Below are 19,698 nucleotides of genomic sequence, written 5' to 3'. Positions count from 1 at the left end.
TTGTCCTTGGTGAGATATTCTTTCACCACTTTTATAGCATCGTCGGGAGGAACGGATGTAAATAAAATGGTTACATCGTATGATGGGATGATCCCATTCCCTGTAAGCTTGATGTTCTGGATTTTTATGAAAAAATCTGATTGTCACGTGACCAATCAGATGCCTGATTCGGAGTTACCGGACGCAACTGTCGCATGTAAGCTGCAAATTTTATTTACAGAATTCGATATAACCTAATATGTTATTTACTGTATGACTAATTTACACAAAGACACCACATAATTGCGTCAATGGCGTGTTGGCGGAGCTTGACCGTACGAAGAATATCAAGAAAATTTGTGGCATCGCGATCTGTAGGAATCTCAACGTAAAAATTTGTGGCACTGGTATTCGTGATCGTTTTGATTTGCATTTTTTGCCAAAACATTCTTTACCCGGACCTTCTCAACAACCAACCTATAGATAGAGTAACGGACACTGTCTTCCTTGGGATTCACATTGCTTGCAAATTATCCTGGCAGGAATAATGACATTGATGTCATTTGTAAGTAGGATCCTCGGATGATTAGCCTGATTCATCGGAATCGTGGACCGTCCAGGTCTTGAATTAGCAGCTCAACCTGACACCCACTCACAAAAAACCCTAACAAACCACCTGTCTATTCAGAGGTTTGCCTACCAGGTCATATTCCAATCTTGGGACCTGGCTCATGACAGGCTCCTTTCCCAAACTAACCTTCCCTCTCTTGAGGTCCATTGTGATTCTTTCAACATTCTTGTCGACCTGTCAAACGCTCCTAATGTATTCACACCCGCATTCACGTTCCAACTCTGCTGTAACTATTCCCGTGCTCTCTATCAACATTTGAGCCGTCTCACACTGAAAATGTTATCTCTTGTTCCACCTTGTCTGCCTCCAAGGCTGCAGTTAAAGCTTCTGTTTGCTCCTCATGTTTGTCTGTTTGTTTTGTTTTCCCTTTTTAGTTTATTTTTTGTTTATTGTATGGATCATTTATTAATGTAAAACATACAATTTTATTATAAATCTTTACAATACAATCAGCTATTACACTCATATACACATATATTTTTTGCTATTTCAAACTCAGATTTTCTTTCTGCCTTTTTGTGGTAATTTTTATTTAGTCTATAACTGCAAATTTGTGTGAAAAATGAGGGCGCTATTTACAAATATTTTAAAGTTAACTGAGCCCAATAATACGAGTTATTCATTTCATTATAAAAAGTAGTTTACTATATGTTATTCATTTTTATGATGTTTTAATGCCATTATACAAGTGTCTACCCCTTGCTTAAAGTTATCTTGGAGCTTTTGGACTTTCTCATCAAAGAAAGTGGCAAAGTAGTCGTAAGCTATAAAGGCATTAGTAGATTCATGGGTTATTTAAAGTTTGCAAATTGGGACCCTACCCCCCAAAGTGCCTTGTGCAATGCAAAGGGGGGGGGGGGTGTTTTGGCATGTGGGAGGATGATAAAACTTAAGAGTCATTCGGTAAGCATTCAGGCTTAAAGATCGTGAATGTGTCAGACGATCGTAATGATTCAACCCGAGACATTTTAACCATACCAAAGTTCAATTAATATTTGATACAAATTTTTCTGAGATTTTTAAAACCAGATTTTTTCAGAAATACATCCCCAAGCCTTGATTTGTGCAATGTATTTTAGATCATTATAATTACAATGATGTAAAAATCCGAATTTTCAAAACTATTGAGGGCGACCTTAGCAAACGTTAGAATTTTCAGACGATGGTGGTCTACCTCCTTTTAATGCGGCAACAGCCAATATCGCAAGCAAAAACAGACAATCTGACGGCAACACTGCCTGGACGTTGAACTCAATTTTATTTTCCACGAGGTGCGCTTTGGCTCTATTTGCCCCATTACAGAAAAAAAAGTGCACAAAATATATTTTTCCAGTACAATGCGCACATTTACGAAAGTAAAAATTTTGGATTAAAATGAATAAGAAATGAATTGCCGATATTGAGTCTCGAACTCGGTAATTCTGATTCAAAGGCGAGAGTGCCAACCACTACACCATGTTGCATGGTTTTGGTTTCATGCAACCCAAGTGAAGATTGACGTAAAAATCAACAAGTTAAAAAAATAAAATTAAACGTAACTCTTTTTTGTGAATCTAGATACGTGCCTTAGTGGACCGTAAATATAATATTGTAAAATTAATTTGTAAATTCTATGGGTATCTACTTTTTGTGATGTTTTCACATACCTTTACAATGTTCAAAGGATGGGCAACATACTCCATCGATGTATTCTGGTTCACAATTTTCAGCACCATCGGGAGGAGGTAAACAGTCCATAACAGCACATACACGCTTACCATCAGAGCACACGCAATTCACTTCACATGGATCAGAAGATGGAAGAGATTCGCCTTCGTCACTACATTCGGCTGTAATTTAAAGCAAACAGAAGGTTGATTTCTTTGGTGCACATTGTTATGTGAAAAATAATACGCTACTTTTGGAATGATTTGGAACCATATTTAAAATCCACAGCAGTTTCATCTGGGTTTACTTTAACGCACAAATCACACGAATTTACGCGTTCGCGCACTTTCCGTACCCCTTCAAATGCAAAGTGAAAAGTTCAGCGCGTACAAAATCTTGAAAACGTACGCGTTCACACATTCAATGATTTGATATAGAAAACCTGATATTTTTATCCGGTAGTGATAGACGACGAAAATATACCCTTCTTATTATGAGAAAGAATGAACACTGAGATTATGGCGGGTCTGTATCTTCAGATGAAAATATTCACAACGAATACAAATTGCCTAGCTTAATTTTATACAAGTCACTTACCTTAATTTACCTACCGGAATTCGAACCAGGAACCTTAAGCATATAAGGCTGATACTCTACCAATTAAGCTAATGGGGTTTATGCATTTGATGAGGTGTTTTTAAGTTAAGTTGGTCTGAACCCTGGAATTATGGAAACTTTCGGGCCCCATAACTTTTAAATTGTTGGTCTAAAGTATATAAAAGTATACAAACAAAAGTACAAATTTGGGCCAAAATGCCATTTTGGCCCCAAATCTAAAAATAACGGGTTTTATTACTTCTTTTTCATATACATCGTAACAAAAAAATTCTTAGGCTGTAATTTTTTAATTAATTTTAAAAACTAGATCAAAATATCTAGGACCAGTTTTTTCATTTTTTTGAATTTTGACCAATTTCACCAAAAATATTTGAAATTTTGGCCAAAATCTGGCTTTTTTATGATTTTTTTGAAAAATCAGCATTGTTTGACCATTTTTGGTGCAAATTTCTCAAAGTTAAAAAAAAAGTGTCCTTGATATTTTTATCTAGTTTTAAAAATTAATAATAAAAAAAAAATGTTGGCTCAAGAATTTTTTTTTTACTTTTTACGAAAAAGAAGTGGGCCAAAAACATGGCATTTTGGTCCAAATTTGACCTAGCAGATGAACTTATTAAGTCTTTGCCATTCTAAATGTGTATACTTTTATATACTTTAGACCAACAATGTAGAAGTTATGAGGCCCGAAAGTTTCCATAATTCCAGGGTTCAGACCAACCTTTTAATACAAGCAATATGTTGATGACTTAACCTGTTGAATTGCCTTTTTATGGATATTGATCAAATTTACTGAAATCTTGATAACATTTGCTAAAAATGTTGATTTCTTTTTTTTTTATTTTATATATCTTCGGGTGTTTACCCAGCAAACACAAAACTTTTCAACATCATTCGCAAAAGGTTATACAAAGAAGTGTATAAAACATTTTCATAACATCGATTTTCTGATAATCTACTGGCCAGCACACACAAAAATGTTTTATAAAAAACGTTAAAATGTCGGTTATATATAGGTTATAAAAACGTTTTAATAACATTCCAAAAACATATTTGAAAACTTGATACAAAATATTCTATACAGAATGTTATTTTAAGAACATTTCTGTGCTTGCTGGGTGCAAATATTTTAACATGTTATTTAAGAGTTGAATTAATATTTGGCAAAAATGTTTGCATAAATAGTTTACAATAACATTTTGAAAACATTTTAAAAATATTATTGTTGTGTGTTTTCATACAAAACGTTTTAAAACGTTTTCATGACCTTTATATATAACCCGACATTTTAATGTTATTAAAACGTTTTAACCTAATCCAAAAACCATAATATAACTTATTTAAAACGTTTTTCAAACGTTTTTGTGTTTGCTGGGTATCCTTATACTGAGCAATCGTTTAATAATCATTTTTAATCCTACAAATGAAACTGTACAGTTCAGATATTTGGATATAACATTCTATTCAATTTTCTAAAAAGTGGCACAAAAGTGCTTTTTTTTGTTGTTCAGTGAAGCAGATCTCTGGATTGCCGAAACCAAAATGAATAAAACAAACGGTATTTAAAAGCAAGCACTGCTCCTTGATGTTGATATAAGCATCATGTCACAACAGTATTTTCTAATTGCCAAAGATGGCGCTTTCCACTTGCACAATTTTTTCGAGACAGGCTGTATAGTAGAGGCTTGTCCTTGGTGAGATATTCTTTCACCACTTTTATAGCATCGTTGGGAGGAATGAATGCGAATAGAGCGGTCACGTCGTATAATGTGATGATCTAATTCCATGTAAGCTTGATGTTCTGGAATTTATGAACAAAATCTAATTGTCACGTGACCAATCCGATGCCTGATTCGGAGTTACCTGGCGCAACTGTCGCATGTAAGTCGCAAATTTTATTTCTAGAATTCGATATAATTTTACCCAATATGTTTTTTACTGTATGACTAATCTGCACCGAGATGCCACATACTTTTTTTTGATAAAAATTTAAATCACCACAAACAAGAAGATTAGCACTGTGGAACAGAAAAAAACTCACAAGTGTGTCACTGGTATTCGTGATCGTTTTGATTTACATTTTGTCCAAGAAAACCAAAGCCATGATCATCTGCCAAAACATTTTTTTAAAAGATTTTTAAAACCAGATTTTTTCAGAAATACATCCCCAAGCCTTGATTTGTGCAATGTATTTTAGATCATTATAATTACAATGATGAAAAATCCGAATTTTCAAAACTATTGAGGGCGACCTTAGCAAACGTTAGAATTTTCAGACGATGGTGGTCTACCTCCTTTTAATGCGGCAACAGCCAATATCGTAAGCAAAAACAGACAATCTGACGGCAACACTGCCTGAACGTTGAACTCAATTTTATTTTCCACGAGGTGCGCTTTGGCTCTATTTGCCCCATTACAGAAAAAAAAGTGCACAAAATATATTTTTCCAGTACAATGCGCACATTTACGAAAGTAAAAATTTTGGATTAAAATGAATAAGAAATGAATTGCCGATATTGAGTCTCGAACTCAGTAATTCTGATTCAAAACGAGAGTGTCAACCACTACACCATGTTGCATGGTTTTGGTTTCATGCAACCCAAGTGAAGATTGACGTAAAAATCAACAAGTTAAAAAAATAAAATTAAACGTAACTCTTTTTTGTGAATCTAGATACGTGCCTTAGTGGACCGTAAATATAATATTGTAAAATTAATTTGTAAATTCTAAGGGTATCTACTTTTTGTGATGTTTTCACATACCTTTACAATGTTCAAAGGATGGGCAACATACTCCATCGATGTATTCTGGTTCACAATTTTCAGCACCATCGGGAGGAGGTAAACAGTCCATAACAGCACATACACGCTTACCATCAGAGCACACGCAATTCACTTCACATGGATCAGAAGATGGAAGAGATTCGCCTTCGTCACTACATTCGGCTGTAATTTAAAGCAAACAGAAGGTTGATTTCTTTGGTGCACATTGTTATGTGAAAAATAATACGCTACTTTTGGAATGATTTGGAACCATATTTAAAATCCACAGCAGTTTCATCTGGGTTTACTTTAACGCACAAATCACACGAATTTACGCGTTCGCGCACTTTCCGTACCCCTTCAAATGCAAAGTGAAAAGTTCAGCGCGTACAAAATCTTGAAAACGTACGCGTTCACACATTCAATGATTTGATATAGAAAACCTGATATTTTTATCCGGTAGTGATAGACGATACGAAAATATACCCTTCTTATTATGAGAAAGAATGAACACTGAGATTATGGCGGGTCTGTATCTTCAGATGAAAATATTTACAACGAATACAAATTGCCTAGCTTAATTTTATACAAGTCACTTACCTTAATTTACCTACCGGAATTCGAACCAGGAACCTTAAGCATATAAGGCTGATGCTCTACCAATTAAGCTAATGGGGTATATGCATTTGATGAGGTGTTTTAAGTTAAGGTTGGTCTGAACCCTGGAATTATGGAAACTTTCGGGCCCCATAACTTCTAAATTGTTGGTCTAAAGTATATAAAAGTATACAAACAAAAGTACAAATTTGGGCCAAAATGCCATTTTTGGCCCCAAATCCCAAAAATAACGGGTTTTGGCCCACTTCTTTTTCGTATATGGTCAATTCCAGCGAAACCGGGACAAAATTCTCTCTATATTAACTTTCCACTTTAAAATGCCATTAATAAAGGTAATCACGTTATTGATGGAGCATATCGTGTCACGTCCAATGTGCTCTCTTTGTGCATATAGGCCTTTACTAGCAAGTCATACCAGGGGACAAGTTATGATGGCTTAAATGAATTGGCGTTACCCACGAATTCAAAGATAAAGCACCATATATGTCATAGAATGTCCTTCAATCAAAATGAAATTATTACCGTTAGAAAGACGTTTGCATGATCTCTCATCATATGTAAAACGATTGAATTCCACCAAAGTTTGTGGACTCTAGAGGCCATTAAGTCAATTTGGCTAATAATTTAATTACCCGAGTATCAAAATAAAATGATCGTTCTGAAAATGTTAAGTGAATATGCCATAAATGACTATATCATGAAACGAAGATTCGTTCTATAATTCTGAGGTCCAAGTGATTATTTTATGCAAATACGTGTTACCCATAAAATTCGATCAAATCAAATTTGACGTTACCCACGTATCAACTGTTACCCACGAGTCCAGCAAATATAATTGCTATAACTTGAATTAATATTTAATGACTTTGGACACTGAATTTAGTTTGACAAGCGCTTAAAATTGTAAATCGTAAAAATAAGTTCACGGCTTTAAAAAGAATCTACGACGGTTTAAACTTTTGTTACCCACGAATCCCGAATAGATGCTAACCTTGAAAACAAGGAGATTGTTTATTTTAAGTTTAAATCAGCACATATTCAAGCCATGGGTATGCTATAATGTTTACAGTACTTACAGTTTATGCACCTAAGAAACGCAAACCCCAAACGGTACTACAGTACTTATTGCTTTACCCACGAATTCGGCGTTACCCACGAATCCAAGGATTTACTCGTAAATTATATGTTTCTTATGCATCTTAACATTTTGAAAACATGCGAAATAGGTTCCAAAACAGTCCTGTTTAATAGCGTCCTCTTGAAGGTATACTGAAGCTGTATCATGAAGTTTTGATTGATTATCCTAATTTACCATTTTTTGGGTAAATGCAATTGGTTAGAGAAACGGGAATCATTGAAACACAATGGAGGAATAACCGCATGATGGTTTCCAACCTTCTGTAATATTTTCTATTTTGCCGCTTACCAATACATACCTTCAAATATGTGTTACCCACGAACATTTTGGTTACCCACGAATCCCTACTTAAATTATAGTTAACAATGTATTGATAGTGTTTTAGTTCATAGGAACTGTCAAACACGAGTTAATAGAATATTGCTGCATGAAAATATGGAATTATTTTACTAAAATAATAATATAAAACTGTTTGCTCTGTGTATTTGAATTTGGCAACTTCATTATTCTCAAAATTTTTATACCCAAAATGCCAAAATGATCCATTCTAAATATTCCATGTAGTTTGTATTTTGATTAAAATTCATTTTAGTGCCATTGCAGCCTGAATTATTGACATACGGAAAAGTATTTTTTATTTTTATTGAAAAAAATTAATAGGAATTGCTATTTTCCACACGCTGTTACCCACGAATCCATCCGAGATCCTCATCCTGCGACGAGATACAAAATCTAACTTTATATTTATATGAAGCATTTATTCTAATCTTTCGAAATAATACAGTAATGTTAAATGACAGCCACTTTGGAAAGAGTTCGAAGAATTGACACAATCTTAACTGTACACCTGGTTCTTTCTTAAAATTTGTAATAACCAAATTATTTCTTTGTAGATATATGTAATAAAATTCTATTTTACGTTCAAAGTCTTCACCGATTTCTAGTGTTTATGAGCCACACATAAAACATTGAAAGATATTAAAGAAAGTAAAATTTTATGGCGTACAACAGGTGAAAAAGCCTTGAATTCGTGGGTAACATGCATATGCGCATTTAACACTTTATTTGGTCTAGCAAGAAAAGTTATTTTTCAATCCGATGGCACTACCACCTGATGATTCACTAGATATGATCGTCTCATTTGATAAGTCTAGAATTGAAAAGGAAAACATTTTCAAAATGGCCCCAGAGAGAATTTTGTCCCGGTTTGGCTGAATTGACCATATACATCGTAACAAAAAAAAAAATTCTTAGGCCAAAATTTTTTTAAATTAATTTTTAAAAACTAGATCAAAATATCTAGGACCAGTTTTTTCATTTTTTTGAATTTTGACCAATTTCACCAAAAATATTTGAAATTTTGGCCAAAATCTGGCTTTTTTATGATTTTTTTGAAAAATCAGCATTGTTTGACCATTTTTGGTGCAAATTTCTCAAAGTTAAAAAAAAGTGTCCTTGATATTTTTATCTAGTTTTTAAAAATTAATAATAAAAAAAAATGTTGGCTCAAGAATTTTTTTGTTACGATGTACGAAAAAGAAGTGGGCCAAAAACATGGCATTTTGGTCCAAATTTGACCTAGCAGATGAACTTATTAAGTCTTTGCCATTCTAAATGTGTATACTTTTATATACTTTAGACCAACAATGTAGAAGTTATGAGGCCCGAAAGTTTCCATAATTCCAGGGTTCAGACCAACCATTTTAATACAAGCAATATGTTGATGACTTAACCTGTTGAATTGCCTTTTTATGGATATTGATCAAATTTACTGGAAATCTTGATAACATTTGCTAAAAATGTTGATTTCTTTTTCTTTAAAAATATATATCTTCGGGGGTTTACCCAGCAAACACAAAACTTTTGAACATCATTCGCAAAAGGTTATAAAAGAAGTGTATAAAACATTTTCATAACATCAATTTTCTGATAATCTACTGGCCAGCACACACAAAATGTTTTATAAAAAACGTTAAAATGTCGGGTTATATATAGGTTATAAAAACGTTTTAATAACATTCCAAAAACATTTTTGAAAACTTGATACAAAATATTCTATACAGAATGTTATTTTAAGAACATTTCTGTGCTTGCTGGGTGCAAATATTTTAACATGTTATTTAAGAGTTGAATTAATATTTGGCAAAAATGTTTGCATAAATAGTTTACAATAACATTTTGAAAACATTTTAAAAATATTATTGTAGTGTGTTTTCATACAAAACGTTTTAAAACGTTTTCATGACCTTTATATATAACCCGACATTTTAATGTTATTAAAACGTTTTAACCTAATCCAAAACCATAATATAACTTATTTAAAACGTTTTTAAAACGTTTTTGTGTTTGCTGGGTATCCTTATACTGAGCAATTGTTTAATAATCATTTTTAATCCTACAAATGAAACTGTACAGTTCAGATATTTGGATATAACATTCTATTCAATTTTCTAAAAGTGGCACAAAAGTGCTTTTTTTTGTTGTTCAGTGAAGCAGATCTCTGGATTGCCGAAACCAAAATGAATAAAACAAACGGTATTTAAAAGCAAGCACTGCTCCCTTGATGTTGATATAAGCATCATGTCACAACAGTATTTTCTAATTGCCAAAGATGGCGCTTTCCACTTGCACAATTTTTTCGAGACAGGCTGTATAGTAGAGGCTTGTCCTTGGTGAGATATTCTTTCACCACTTTTATAGCATCGTTGGGAGGAATGAATGTGAATAGAGCGGTCACGTCGTATAATGTGATGATCTAATTCCATGTAAGCTTGATGTTCTGGAATTTATGAACAAAATCTAATTGTCACGTGACCAATCCGATGCCTGATTCGGAGTTACCTGGCGCAACTGTCGCATGTAAGTCGCAAATTGTATTTCTAGAATTCGATATAATTTTACCCAATATGTTTTTTACTGTATGACTAATCTGCACCGAGATGCCACATACTTTTTTTTGATAAAAATTTAAATCACCACAAACAAGAAGATTAGCACTGTGGAACAGAAAAAAACTCCCAAGTGTGTCACTGGTATTCGTGATCGTTTTGATTTACATTTTGTTCAAGAAAACCAAAGCCATGATCATCTGCCAAAACATTCCTTACCCGGACCTTCAAGTACATCTCAACAACCAACTATAGACAGAGTAACGGACACCGTCTTCCTTGGGATTCACATTGCTAGCAAATTATTTTGGCAGGAATAATGACATTCATGTCATTTGTAAGAAGGATCGTAGGATGATTGGCCTGATTCATCGGAATCGTGGACCGTCTAGGTCTTGAATTAGCAGCTCAACCTGACACCCACTCACAAAAAACCCTAACAAACCACCTGTCTATTCAGAGGTTTGCCTACCAGGTCATATTCCAATCTTGGGACCTGGCTCATGACAGGCTCCTTTCCCAAACTAACCTTCCCTCTCTTGAGGTCCATTGTGATTCTTTCAACATTCTTGTCGACCTGTCAAACGCTCCTAATGTATTCACACCCCCATTCACGTTCCAACTCTGCTGTAACTATTCCCGTGTTCTCTATCAACATTTTTGCCGTCTCACACTTTGTTTCTTTGAACCTATGACCCAAGCTGTGAAATGGATTACCTGAAAATGTTGTCTCTTGTTCCACCTTGTCTGCCTCCAAGGCTGCAGTTAAAGCGTTCTAATAATTGCTTCTGTTTGCTCCTCATGTTTGTCTGTTTGTTTTGTTTTCCCTTTTTAGTTTATTTTTTGTTTATTGTATGGATCATTTATTAATGTAAAACTTTACACAATTTTAATTATAAACCTTTACAATACAATCAGCTCATATATACATTATTTGTTTGCTATTTCAAACTCAGATTTTCTTTTCTTTATCAAATGTTACAATTTTTGCTTTTTTGTGGTAATTTTTATTTAGTCTATAACTGCAAATTTGTGTGAAAAATGAGGGCGCTATTTATAAATATTTTTAATTTAGCCCAATAATAAGAGTTATTCATTTCATTATAAAAGTAGTTTACTATATGTTAAGATGCATAGAAATTGCCAAATGTATGAAATAAAATTTAAAAAAACTTGAAAATTTCAAATGATGTGTTTTTCTCAATTTTCAAATCATACGTGCCCTCTCCCTGCGCCCCTATGACGCTACGGCACTGAACGGTTTACCATCAAACCACCGTACATCTCTCACCGTCGTTTCAAGGGGTATAGAAGAGTACCGAGATGAGTGTTGTACGATTTTTGACGTTGGACTTCACGAAGGATCAGGGGCTATTTCGTTCGTGCAGTGATATTAAAAATCCGTGCAGTGAGAATTGAACATCCGGGCTTTTCTATGCTATTCAAGTTTTAGCCCGACAAATGACCAGGAAATTAAAGAAATTCCTCCATAAGGAAAGACTGATCTATGCAAAAAGAAATTTCAAACGAAAATTGTTTATAACGCCTCTGCATAGACAAAATGTTCCGGCTAAGTCGATAGATGCACCCCTTCTCCACATTTTTTTTCCGTCGTGAGGGAAAGCCTCGGGACGAGCAGTTGCAAAACAAACGTAGGACCGATTGGCTCCCAGAGGGGCTTAATGGGCTAATTGCAGTTGTATGCACATGCGAGTATTGCATACACACTCTTTGGAATGAGGTTGGTGTGCGGGAGTTTGCATTACAAATACTTCCGATGACTCTGACATAACAACACACCGACACACCGAGGACATTTTTTACCGAGGACCTAAACACGCGTCATCGCTACGCAAACCTTGTTAAACGGTGAAAAATGAGGTAGCTTAATGTCCTCGTAGTGTTAACCGGAATCGAATTTATTCAGTATTACCGACCTCTTAAGCACTTGACATAACAACCCACCGACACACCGAGGACACACACACATTTGGACTTTTTTTCCAGGTCCTCGGAAGGGGGAAGGGGTGCGGCTGTGCGCACGCGATTTGATACAAAAAACATCGAAATACCCATCTATGCCACTAACAAACTTGAGGCGAAACAAAGTACTCTGTTATGACCTCATAGGATCCCTACAATGACCTTCTACAACTTACTAATTTACCTTCACATTGTTCTGGTGTTAGTTTGATTCCATTGGTATCATAGAATTCAGCATTGCAACCACCACAGTAATTGGCCTGACAAGTAACATCGGGATACTTGGTACAAGATGTCACCGTACATGGGTCAGCCACGCACCTCACTACCGGTACACCAGCAGGGCATACATCTAGTATATAAAATAAGTAAAGGAAGTTTGTTAAAGCCATAATAAATGATTTGCTCCACAGCGACACCCTCAATTTTTCTTGAATTTCTACTTTTTGTATTATTATAATGCCCAAATGGTGTACTAAAATACTATGTGAAAGACTTAGCCTGAAGTGCTTTAATACAGTAAATTTTAAGTTTTTATATCAAATCCGGACATCTCTTTTATTCCGATTTTACCGATCGAGTGATGGCTACCATGTCTCGGCGACGCCCTCAATTTTTCTTGAATTCCTACTTTTCGTATTATTGCAATGCCCAACGGTTTAATAAAAATACGTTAATGAGTAAGCCTGAAGTGCTTTAATAATTACAATACATTTTAAGTTTTTATATTAAATCGGGAGATTGAGTGATAGCTAACACGTCTCGTGCATGTGTGTTATTGACGTATAAACTGTGTTCATATGGCTGTTCGTCTTACGTCTTATTTATAATGTGATCAGTGAAAACTAACAAAATAAGCTCAAAAATACTGATATATTTATGCGAATCACATATTATTACTTAAGGTTGGTCTTAACTAGAGTGGCAAGTTTTCCGTGATTTAAAATACCGAATTCCGCGATTTTCCGTGCGTGGTTTAAAATACTAAATTCCGTGATTCAATTTCAATTCTGTGTTCACATTCGGGGTAAAAAGAAGTTACTTGCATTATCTTTTTAGTTGTTTTAAGCCTGGAATCTTTGAAGACGGACTTCATTTTCATTATTTCAACCTCACAACTCATAATTGTTTCTTCATTTTTATTGTTCTCAGGAAAAAAACACGTTTTCCGCGAATTTCCGTGTTTTCCGTTTTTTTCTTAAATTCCGTGAATTTGTCCGTTTTTCCGTCATACGGAAAACTTGCCACTCTAACAGCCAGACTAACAGCGCCATTATGATGCGCATTGGCTAAGGGAATGAACCGGCTTCAAAGAGACTCCAACTCTAGGCCTCAGGATCAGAAGGCAATTTGAAAATCATATAATATTGCTGGTAGTAGTCAGTTGAATTCATTGATAATAAGGATAACACGTATCAATGCCGCATTCATGGTCTACCAAAACAATATTACTTAAAGGTCAATTCATTCTGGTCACTCTATTAGTCATCATATTACTTTATGACCAAACAAGGTTAAAAAGCACACACAAAAACCAGGACATGGCCACCATGCCAGTGCAAAACAACAGTATGGACCAATGCAGGGAAAACGAAGCAAAAACAAACAATTACATACAAATGCATAAAAATCATTTAAAAGAGCCAACAAACATGATTAAACAATGTTCAATATGAGATATTCGAGGTCATCCCACAAGGGTTCTTTCCTACAATTGCAAATACTGTATGAGCCCAACAAAGCTAGTTTAGAAATGTCTTTGGTGACGTTTTTGGTGAATGTAGCTTTGCAAAAGTTGAAAATGGAACGCAAACGAGAAACGTTATCCTTACTGACCAGGCCACGAGAACCAACCTCAAAACAGACTAGATTTGTTTTCACACCCCCATGTTAAGATCAGAAAGAAGACCGGCATATATTACGATCGTGAGATGTTTCCATTTAAAGAGGCATTGTGTGATCCGTAGCCTCATACCCCACTTTTCTAAAAGATTTATATAGCATTGGAAACCGCTGGCTACATAATATATATGTACAAAAATCTCTTGTAGATTAAGTCGTTTAGCAAAAAAACCGTCAAATTGGAATTACGTTCTGGTACACCAGAACAATGCCCTATGGTGCACAGAACAATGGCCTATGGTGCAGTGTGGTACATCATGCATAACTCGCAAACACAAAATAGGCTTCAACTGAAATTTTGGGAATAAGCTTTTTTAAATGGATATCTTCTGAAAAATGTCATAAAAAGTGAATACTAGGATCACACCTTTAAGATGAAAATGTAATCGCGTTTATATTCAGACGAAACATGGCGTTACCCGATTTGGTCAGAAAAAGTAACAAAGAGAGTACATACCCGTCACACAACTATAGTTGATTTCAAGGTATTTCACAGTACCACCACAGGGATCACCAAACACACCATTACTAGCCTGTACTTGACACGTTTCTTTCCCATTGCAGAGATTTTGTACTACTTCAAGTGAATTTTCAGCAGCACAGGCCGTTGTCGTGATTGCTGAGGAAGGACACTTAATTGAATCTTGTCGACCATAGAGAGCCGATGTCACATAAATGAATTGTCCTTCGCATTTTAGATCCATTGTCTCGTGTTCGCAAACATATGTCAAAGCTTCATCTGCATATTATAAATTCAAAGAATTGATAAAATTAATATTGTCAGTGGCGGCGCTACTGGGGGTAGCACACCCAAAAAAAAAACACACGTAAATTTCCACTTTTTGCGGCAATTTTGTGCACAATTTGTCGATTTTGCCCCCACCCCTGAAATTTGCTTTGCTCCCCCCATACCCCCGAAAAAAATTCCTGGTGCCGCCACTGATAAATATATTATTAATATTTATTCTGTTACAAAATTATGTAAACAATACCTGCTTATTTTTTCAAAATATCACCAGTAATAAAAGATATTTCTTCTGTCTTTGCTCCTACTGACATTCATTGCGCTGGAATACCGACCGACACATTGGGGCAAAAGTTACCACATGTCCCCCACTTTCAATGCTGGATATTTTCCAGCCCATCCCGGATAGAATGTCCGCCAGGATGTTTTCCCCTTGTAAACAGGGTAACCCCAGCAAACACAGAAATGTTCTTAAGATGTTTTTCAAAACGTTTTAATAACATTTAAATGTCGGTTATATAAAATGTCGGGTTATATAGGTCATGAAAACGTTTCTAAAACGTTCTTGCACATATTTTGGGCAAACATTTTTTGCAAAATATTTTTTCAACCCCAAAATAACATTCTGTTTAGAATGTTTTGTATCAAGTTTTCAAAATGTTTTTGGAATGTTATTAAAACGTTTTATACCCTTTATATAATACGACATTTAAACGTTTTCTGTAAAACAATTTGTGTTTGCTGGGACGTCTCTTCATTGATTGGTTTTGATTTTTTACTGTTTACTATATAATATGCACTAATTGCAAATTATATAGTAGTTCTACAGGGTGTCTCAATACAAATAGGCCCTGTGGATTGGGGAATGTAACTTAAAATGTCGGCAGTAAAATCAAAACTTTTTAAAGATTCAGAAACCTTGACATTTCTTGTTTAAAATGACGCACAAAACACCAAAATCCGTTCACGCGTCACTGAGATAATTGAGATTTTACAAATAGACACATTTTTTGGACCGTTTTAATGTGCTGCATTGTAGTTTATAATGGACAAAAAGAAATGAAATAGCTAGATACAAATTAACCAATCAATTAATCTCTTAAAGTATGTTTTTCACACCTTTCTGTTTGGGTTAACAATATGAAAATATGTCTTCTAAAAATATTGTTCAAACATTTCTCAAGCAAAAACAGGGCCATGCGACTTAAGTTTCATAGTATACACATGCATGACCAGAAAAACACGAAAAATGATTATTTCCCAAGAATGAATCTGACGAATGGCGTTTAGTGGCCCCAAAACGCTAGTTGATGCGTGACTAGTGATTTTCAAAACATAGCCCAAACAGGATTTACCCTTTTGAGCAGTATTTTGTATCTGAAAGGTAGCACCAATACAGGATTTAAAAAGAATACATCCTTTCTATGATTTCCTTATCATTTTCCAATATTTATAATGTTTGAGTGATGGTGCTGGTGCAAATCAGTTGAGGAAATACGCTTTGCGAATTAGCGGGATCAATAAATGACTCCTAAACCATGTAAAGCTACGTAAACGCATTAACTAGCGAATCGCAATTCGCGCGATTAATTCTCTGAAAAAGACCCTTTTTGCTGGTTACGCATGTGTACATTATGAAACTTAACTGACCCCAAGGTACTTTTCTTGCTTGAGAAATATACGAAGCATATTTTAGCAGGTATATTGACACATATTTTTTAACCCAAAGAAAGGTTTGAAAAACATTCTTTGAGAGATTGATTGATTGATGTTTTCCACTCGTACCCAGCAAGACTGAGAGTTTACTTCGTTTCTTTCTTCTATTATAAACTACAATGCATCACATTATGTGTATTGTCCCATTGGAACGGTCCAAAAATGGGTCTATTTGTACAATCCTAATTATCTCAGTGATGCGTGAACATATTTTGATGATTTGTGCACCACCTTAAAGACGAAACTTCATGGATCTTAAATGTACAAAAAAGTTTTGATTTTACTGTCGACATTTTAAGTTACGTCCCCTAATCCACAGGGCCTATTTTTATTGAGACACCCTATATATACAGCTTGCGAAATGCGAAATTAATGAATGCCTTTTACCATGATAGAAATATGCCAAATGCCATTGGTGTTGTAATTTATTCCTTTTATTTGAAACCGATCCTCTTGCATCCCATGCAGTACTATTTTACACCTAACCAACAGCAAAATAGATGCCTTGCATTTCATAATCTTTCTTTGTTCACTATGCTAATAATAATGTTACAATTGCTTTAAAGAAGTAAATGTTATCCATGCGATTATATTTCAAGGTATATCAGCACATCACATCAAAGCTCCCATTGGGTCCCCCATTCCTTTTTAAAAGGAATTTTGATCATAACATGAGCTGGGTGAATCTGTTAGACATTCTAAAGTGACTGTAGCGACATAAGTTTGATAAGCCAACCATCGTACATGGGACAAGTGGCAGAGCAGAGGTGAGAGTGGCATGAGTTATAAACCCAAGTGTAGCAGGGAGTATCAAATATGCCTACTCTCATCGGCACTCTTCTATAATACACTCGTATGTGCAGATGATGATCATAGAGGCAATGAAAAGAATACAAAAGGGTGTGTTATGTCGGTGTCTCTTCCAAGATTAGGTTTTCTTTGTGGATCTAAACTCCTCAACAAAAGTTTGGAAATTTTTTTCAAGCATCTGTATCTCAAATTATTTGTGTTATATCGTGTTGCATATCAATGGATAGCTGCAATATTCCCCTGTACAATGACACCCCATTTGAAACAATAACATTTTCACGGCTGAGTACATGCCTTGTGAATGTAGTGGGGTCTTAAAAAGAATTTGCCAAATTGATCATTATTCTGTGCAGCAAGCTGCAATCCCATAATTTCACATTCTGGGACCTAATGCAATCCTCAAAGATGACACCGCTCGCCCCACATAGCCACGGTAGTCAACGACTACCTACAGAATATGGAAGGAGAGTCAAGATGGCCTGCCATCAGGCCAGACCTCCACACGATTGAACACTTGTGGGACCAGCTTGATCGTGCTGTGCGTGCCAGAGAAGCCCATATGCAACCACATTGAATGACCTGCGACCAATCCTTGTTGAAAAATGGCATTCCATCCCACAGTAACGTGTAACCAGCCCGGTGAGCAGCACGAGGAGAAGGTGCCTGACTATTGTGGCTGCCTGTGGTTTTTCCACCCGCTATTAAGGTTAGTGGCTAGCGTTGTTTTGAACACAGAATGGTCAATTTGGCAAATTCTGTTTGAGACCCCACTACATTCACAAGCCGCGTACTCAGCCGTGAAAAATGTTATTGTTTCAAATGGGGTATCATTGTAAAGGGGAGTATTGTAGCTACCCAGTGATATGCAACACGATATGAATATGTCACAAATAATTGGAGATACAAATGCTTGAAAAAACTTTCTAAACTTTTGTTGAGGAGTTTACATAAACAAACACAACTCTCACGCGAATACGTATACAAGACATATTCTTTATTACAAACCACCCGTCGCATCCATGACTGGAAACTCACCTACGCAACCACCTGCTTGTTTGACAAAACCTTGTTGACAATAACAACCTCGTTTGCCATCTCTTTCAGTACATTCTGTATTGCCATCGCAGCCATGATTCTCGCAAACCCACCCATTTTGGGCACAAATACAGTTCTGGGCACAATCGACAGATATTACGGATGTTCCTTGCTACACATAATAAATAGAAAATAATAGTTAACACAGTTAATGGTATGTTCAATCAAATATAAACGACTTCATTCAAATGTTACATTGCAGAGTAAACTGTTACCCTTAGGGGTGGTGCAATAATTATTTGTACCCCCGGGGTGGTGAATTCTCAAAATGGTCTGCCAAAAATCATTTGCCCCCCTTTGGCCGTGCCAAAAAAACTTTTCCCCCTAATGACGTGCCAAAAAACCTTTGGCCCCGCTTTTGACGGATGTGCCAAATCTTTTCCCCCCTGCAATTGCAAGAATTTGGGAACCTGAATTTAAAAACATAAATTGTCTTACAATGCGATTCACAGCCCAACAGATTTCTTTTGATGGGTTCCAATTATTCAACAAAAATTACACACAGGATTACTTCAACACTCTACTCTAAACACATGTCAGTAACCAAGCAGTTGTCCAACTGACACAACAGTAAAATACACTGACACGGAACAGCTTCCGGGACCACATTCACAGGCGAATAATTGGAACCCAGCAAAAAAAATCTGTTGGGCTGTGAATGTGGTCCAGGGAGGTATTCCATGTCAGTGCATTTTGCTGTTGTGTCAGTTGGACAACTGCTTGGTTACTGACATGTGTTTACAGTAGAGTATTGAAGTAATCATGTGCGTAATTTTTGTTCATTTTTATAGATAAGATTTTAAGATATGACCTTGTGAAAAAATACAAGTTTCTTTTTGAGGCCAGTTTACTTGTTTACAAATAAAAAGACAATTTGAAACAATTTAGAACGTTCAATTCAATACTCTACTAGGTTATTTTTGATTCGCCACTCAGACGTTCACCGTGTCAATATTGAAGTACTCCAGGGTGTGTCTCTATGGACAGATGTATAGGGATACCTGGCAGAAATTCCGTTGGGGCGCAATTGAAAAGTTTTAAAGTAGCCCCCCCTGTTTCATGGTGCCCCCTTTTCTCGTTAAGCACGGGGACAAATACAGGAAATAATGTTTGGCCTAAAGGATATTTTGGTCAGTTTTGGAGACAGTGAGCAACTTTCCTGCATTGTT

The 19,698-nt window shown here is 35.6% G+C and overlaps 1 protein-coding gene across 4 annotated transcripts in view; it reads right to left on the bottom strand.

Annotated features, from left to right (window-relative positions):
• LOC140160833 (zonadhesin-like) overlaps positions 1 to 19,698 on the bottom strand; it is a 55,196-nt gene that overhangs the window by 17,088 nt on the left and 18,410 nt on the right. For 2 of the 4 annotated variants that reach the window (XM_072184145.1, XM_072184146.1), the window contains exons 6-10: positions 18,470 to 18,641; positions 14,621 to 14,902; positions 12,446 to 12,613; positions 5,635 to 5,817; positions 2,257 to 2,439 (exon numbers count right to left, since the gene is read on the bottom strand). In XM_072184145.1, coding sequence (XP_072040246.1) covers positions 2,257 to 2,439; positions 5,635 to 5,817; positions 12,446 to 12,613; positions 14,621 to 14,902; positions 18,470 to 18,641 — 988 coding nt within the window. The remainder of the gene's footprint in view (positions 1 to 2,256; positions 2,440 to 5,634; positions 5,818 to 12,445; positions 12,614 to 14,620; positions 14,903 to 18,469; positions 18,642 to 19,698) is intronic. The other 2 variants (XM_072184147.1, XM_072184148.1) reach the window with 1 other exon arrangement.

Source organism: Amphiura filiformis, chromosome 9 (assembly GCF_039555335.1).
Source record: "Amphiura filiformis chromosome 9, Afil_fr2py, whole genome shotgun sequence".
Taxonomy (NCBI): domain Eukaryota; kingdom Metazoa; phylum Echinodermata; class Ophiuroidea; order Amphilepidida; family Amphiuridae; genus Amphiura; species Amphiura filiformis.
The sequence above is the reverse complement of the archived record's forward strand: the minus strand, read 5'-3'. Positions and strand labels throughout refer to the sequence as shown.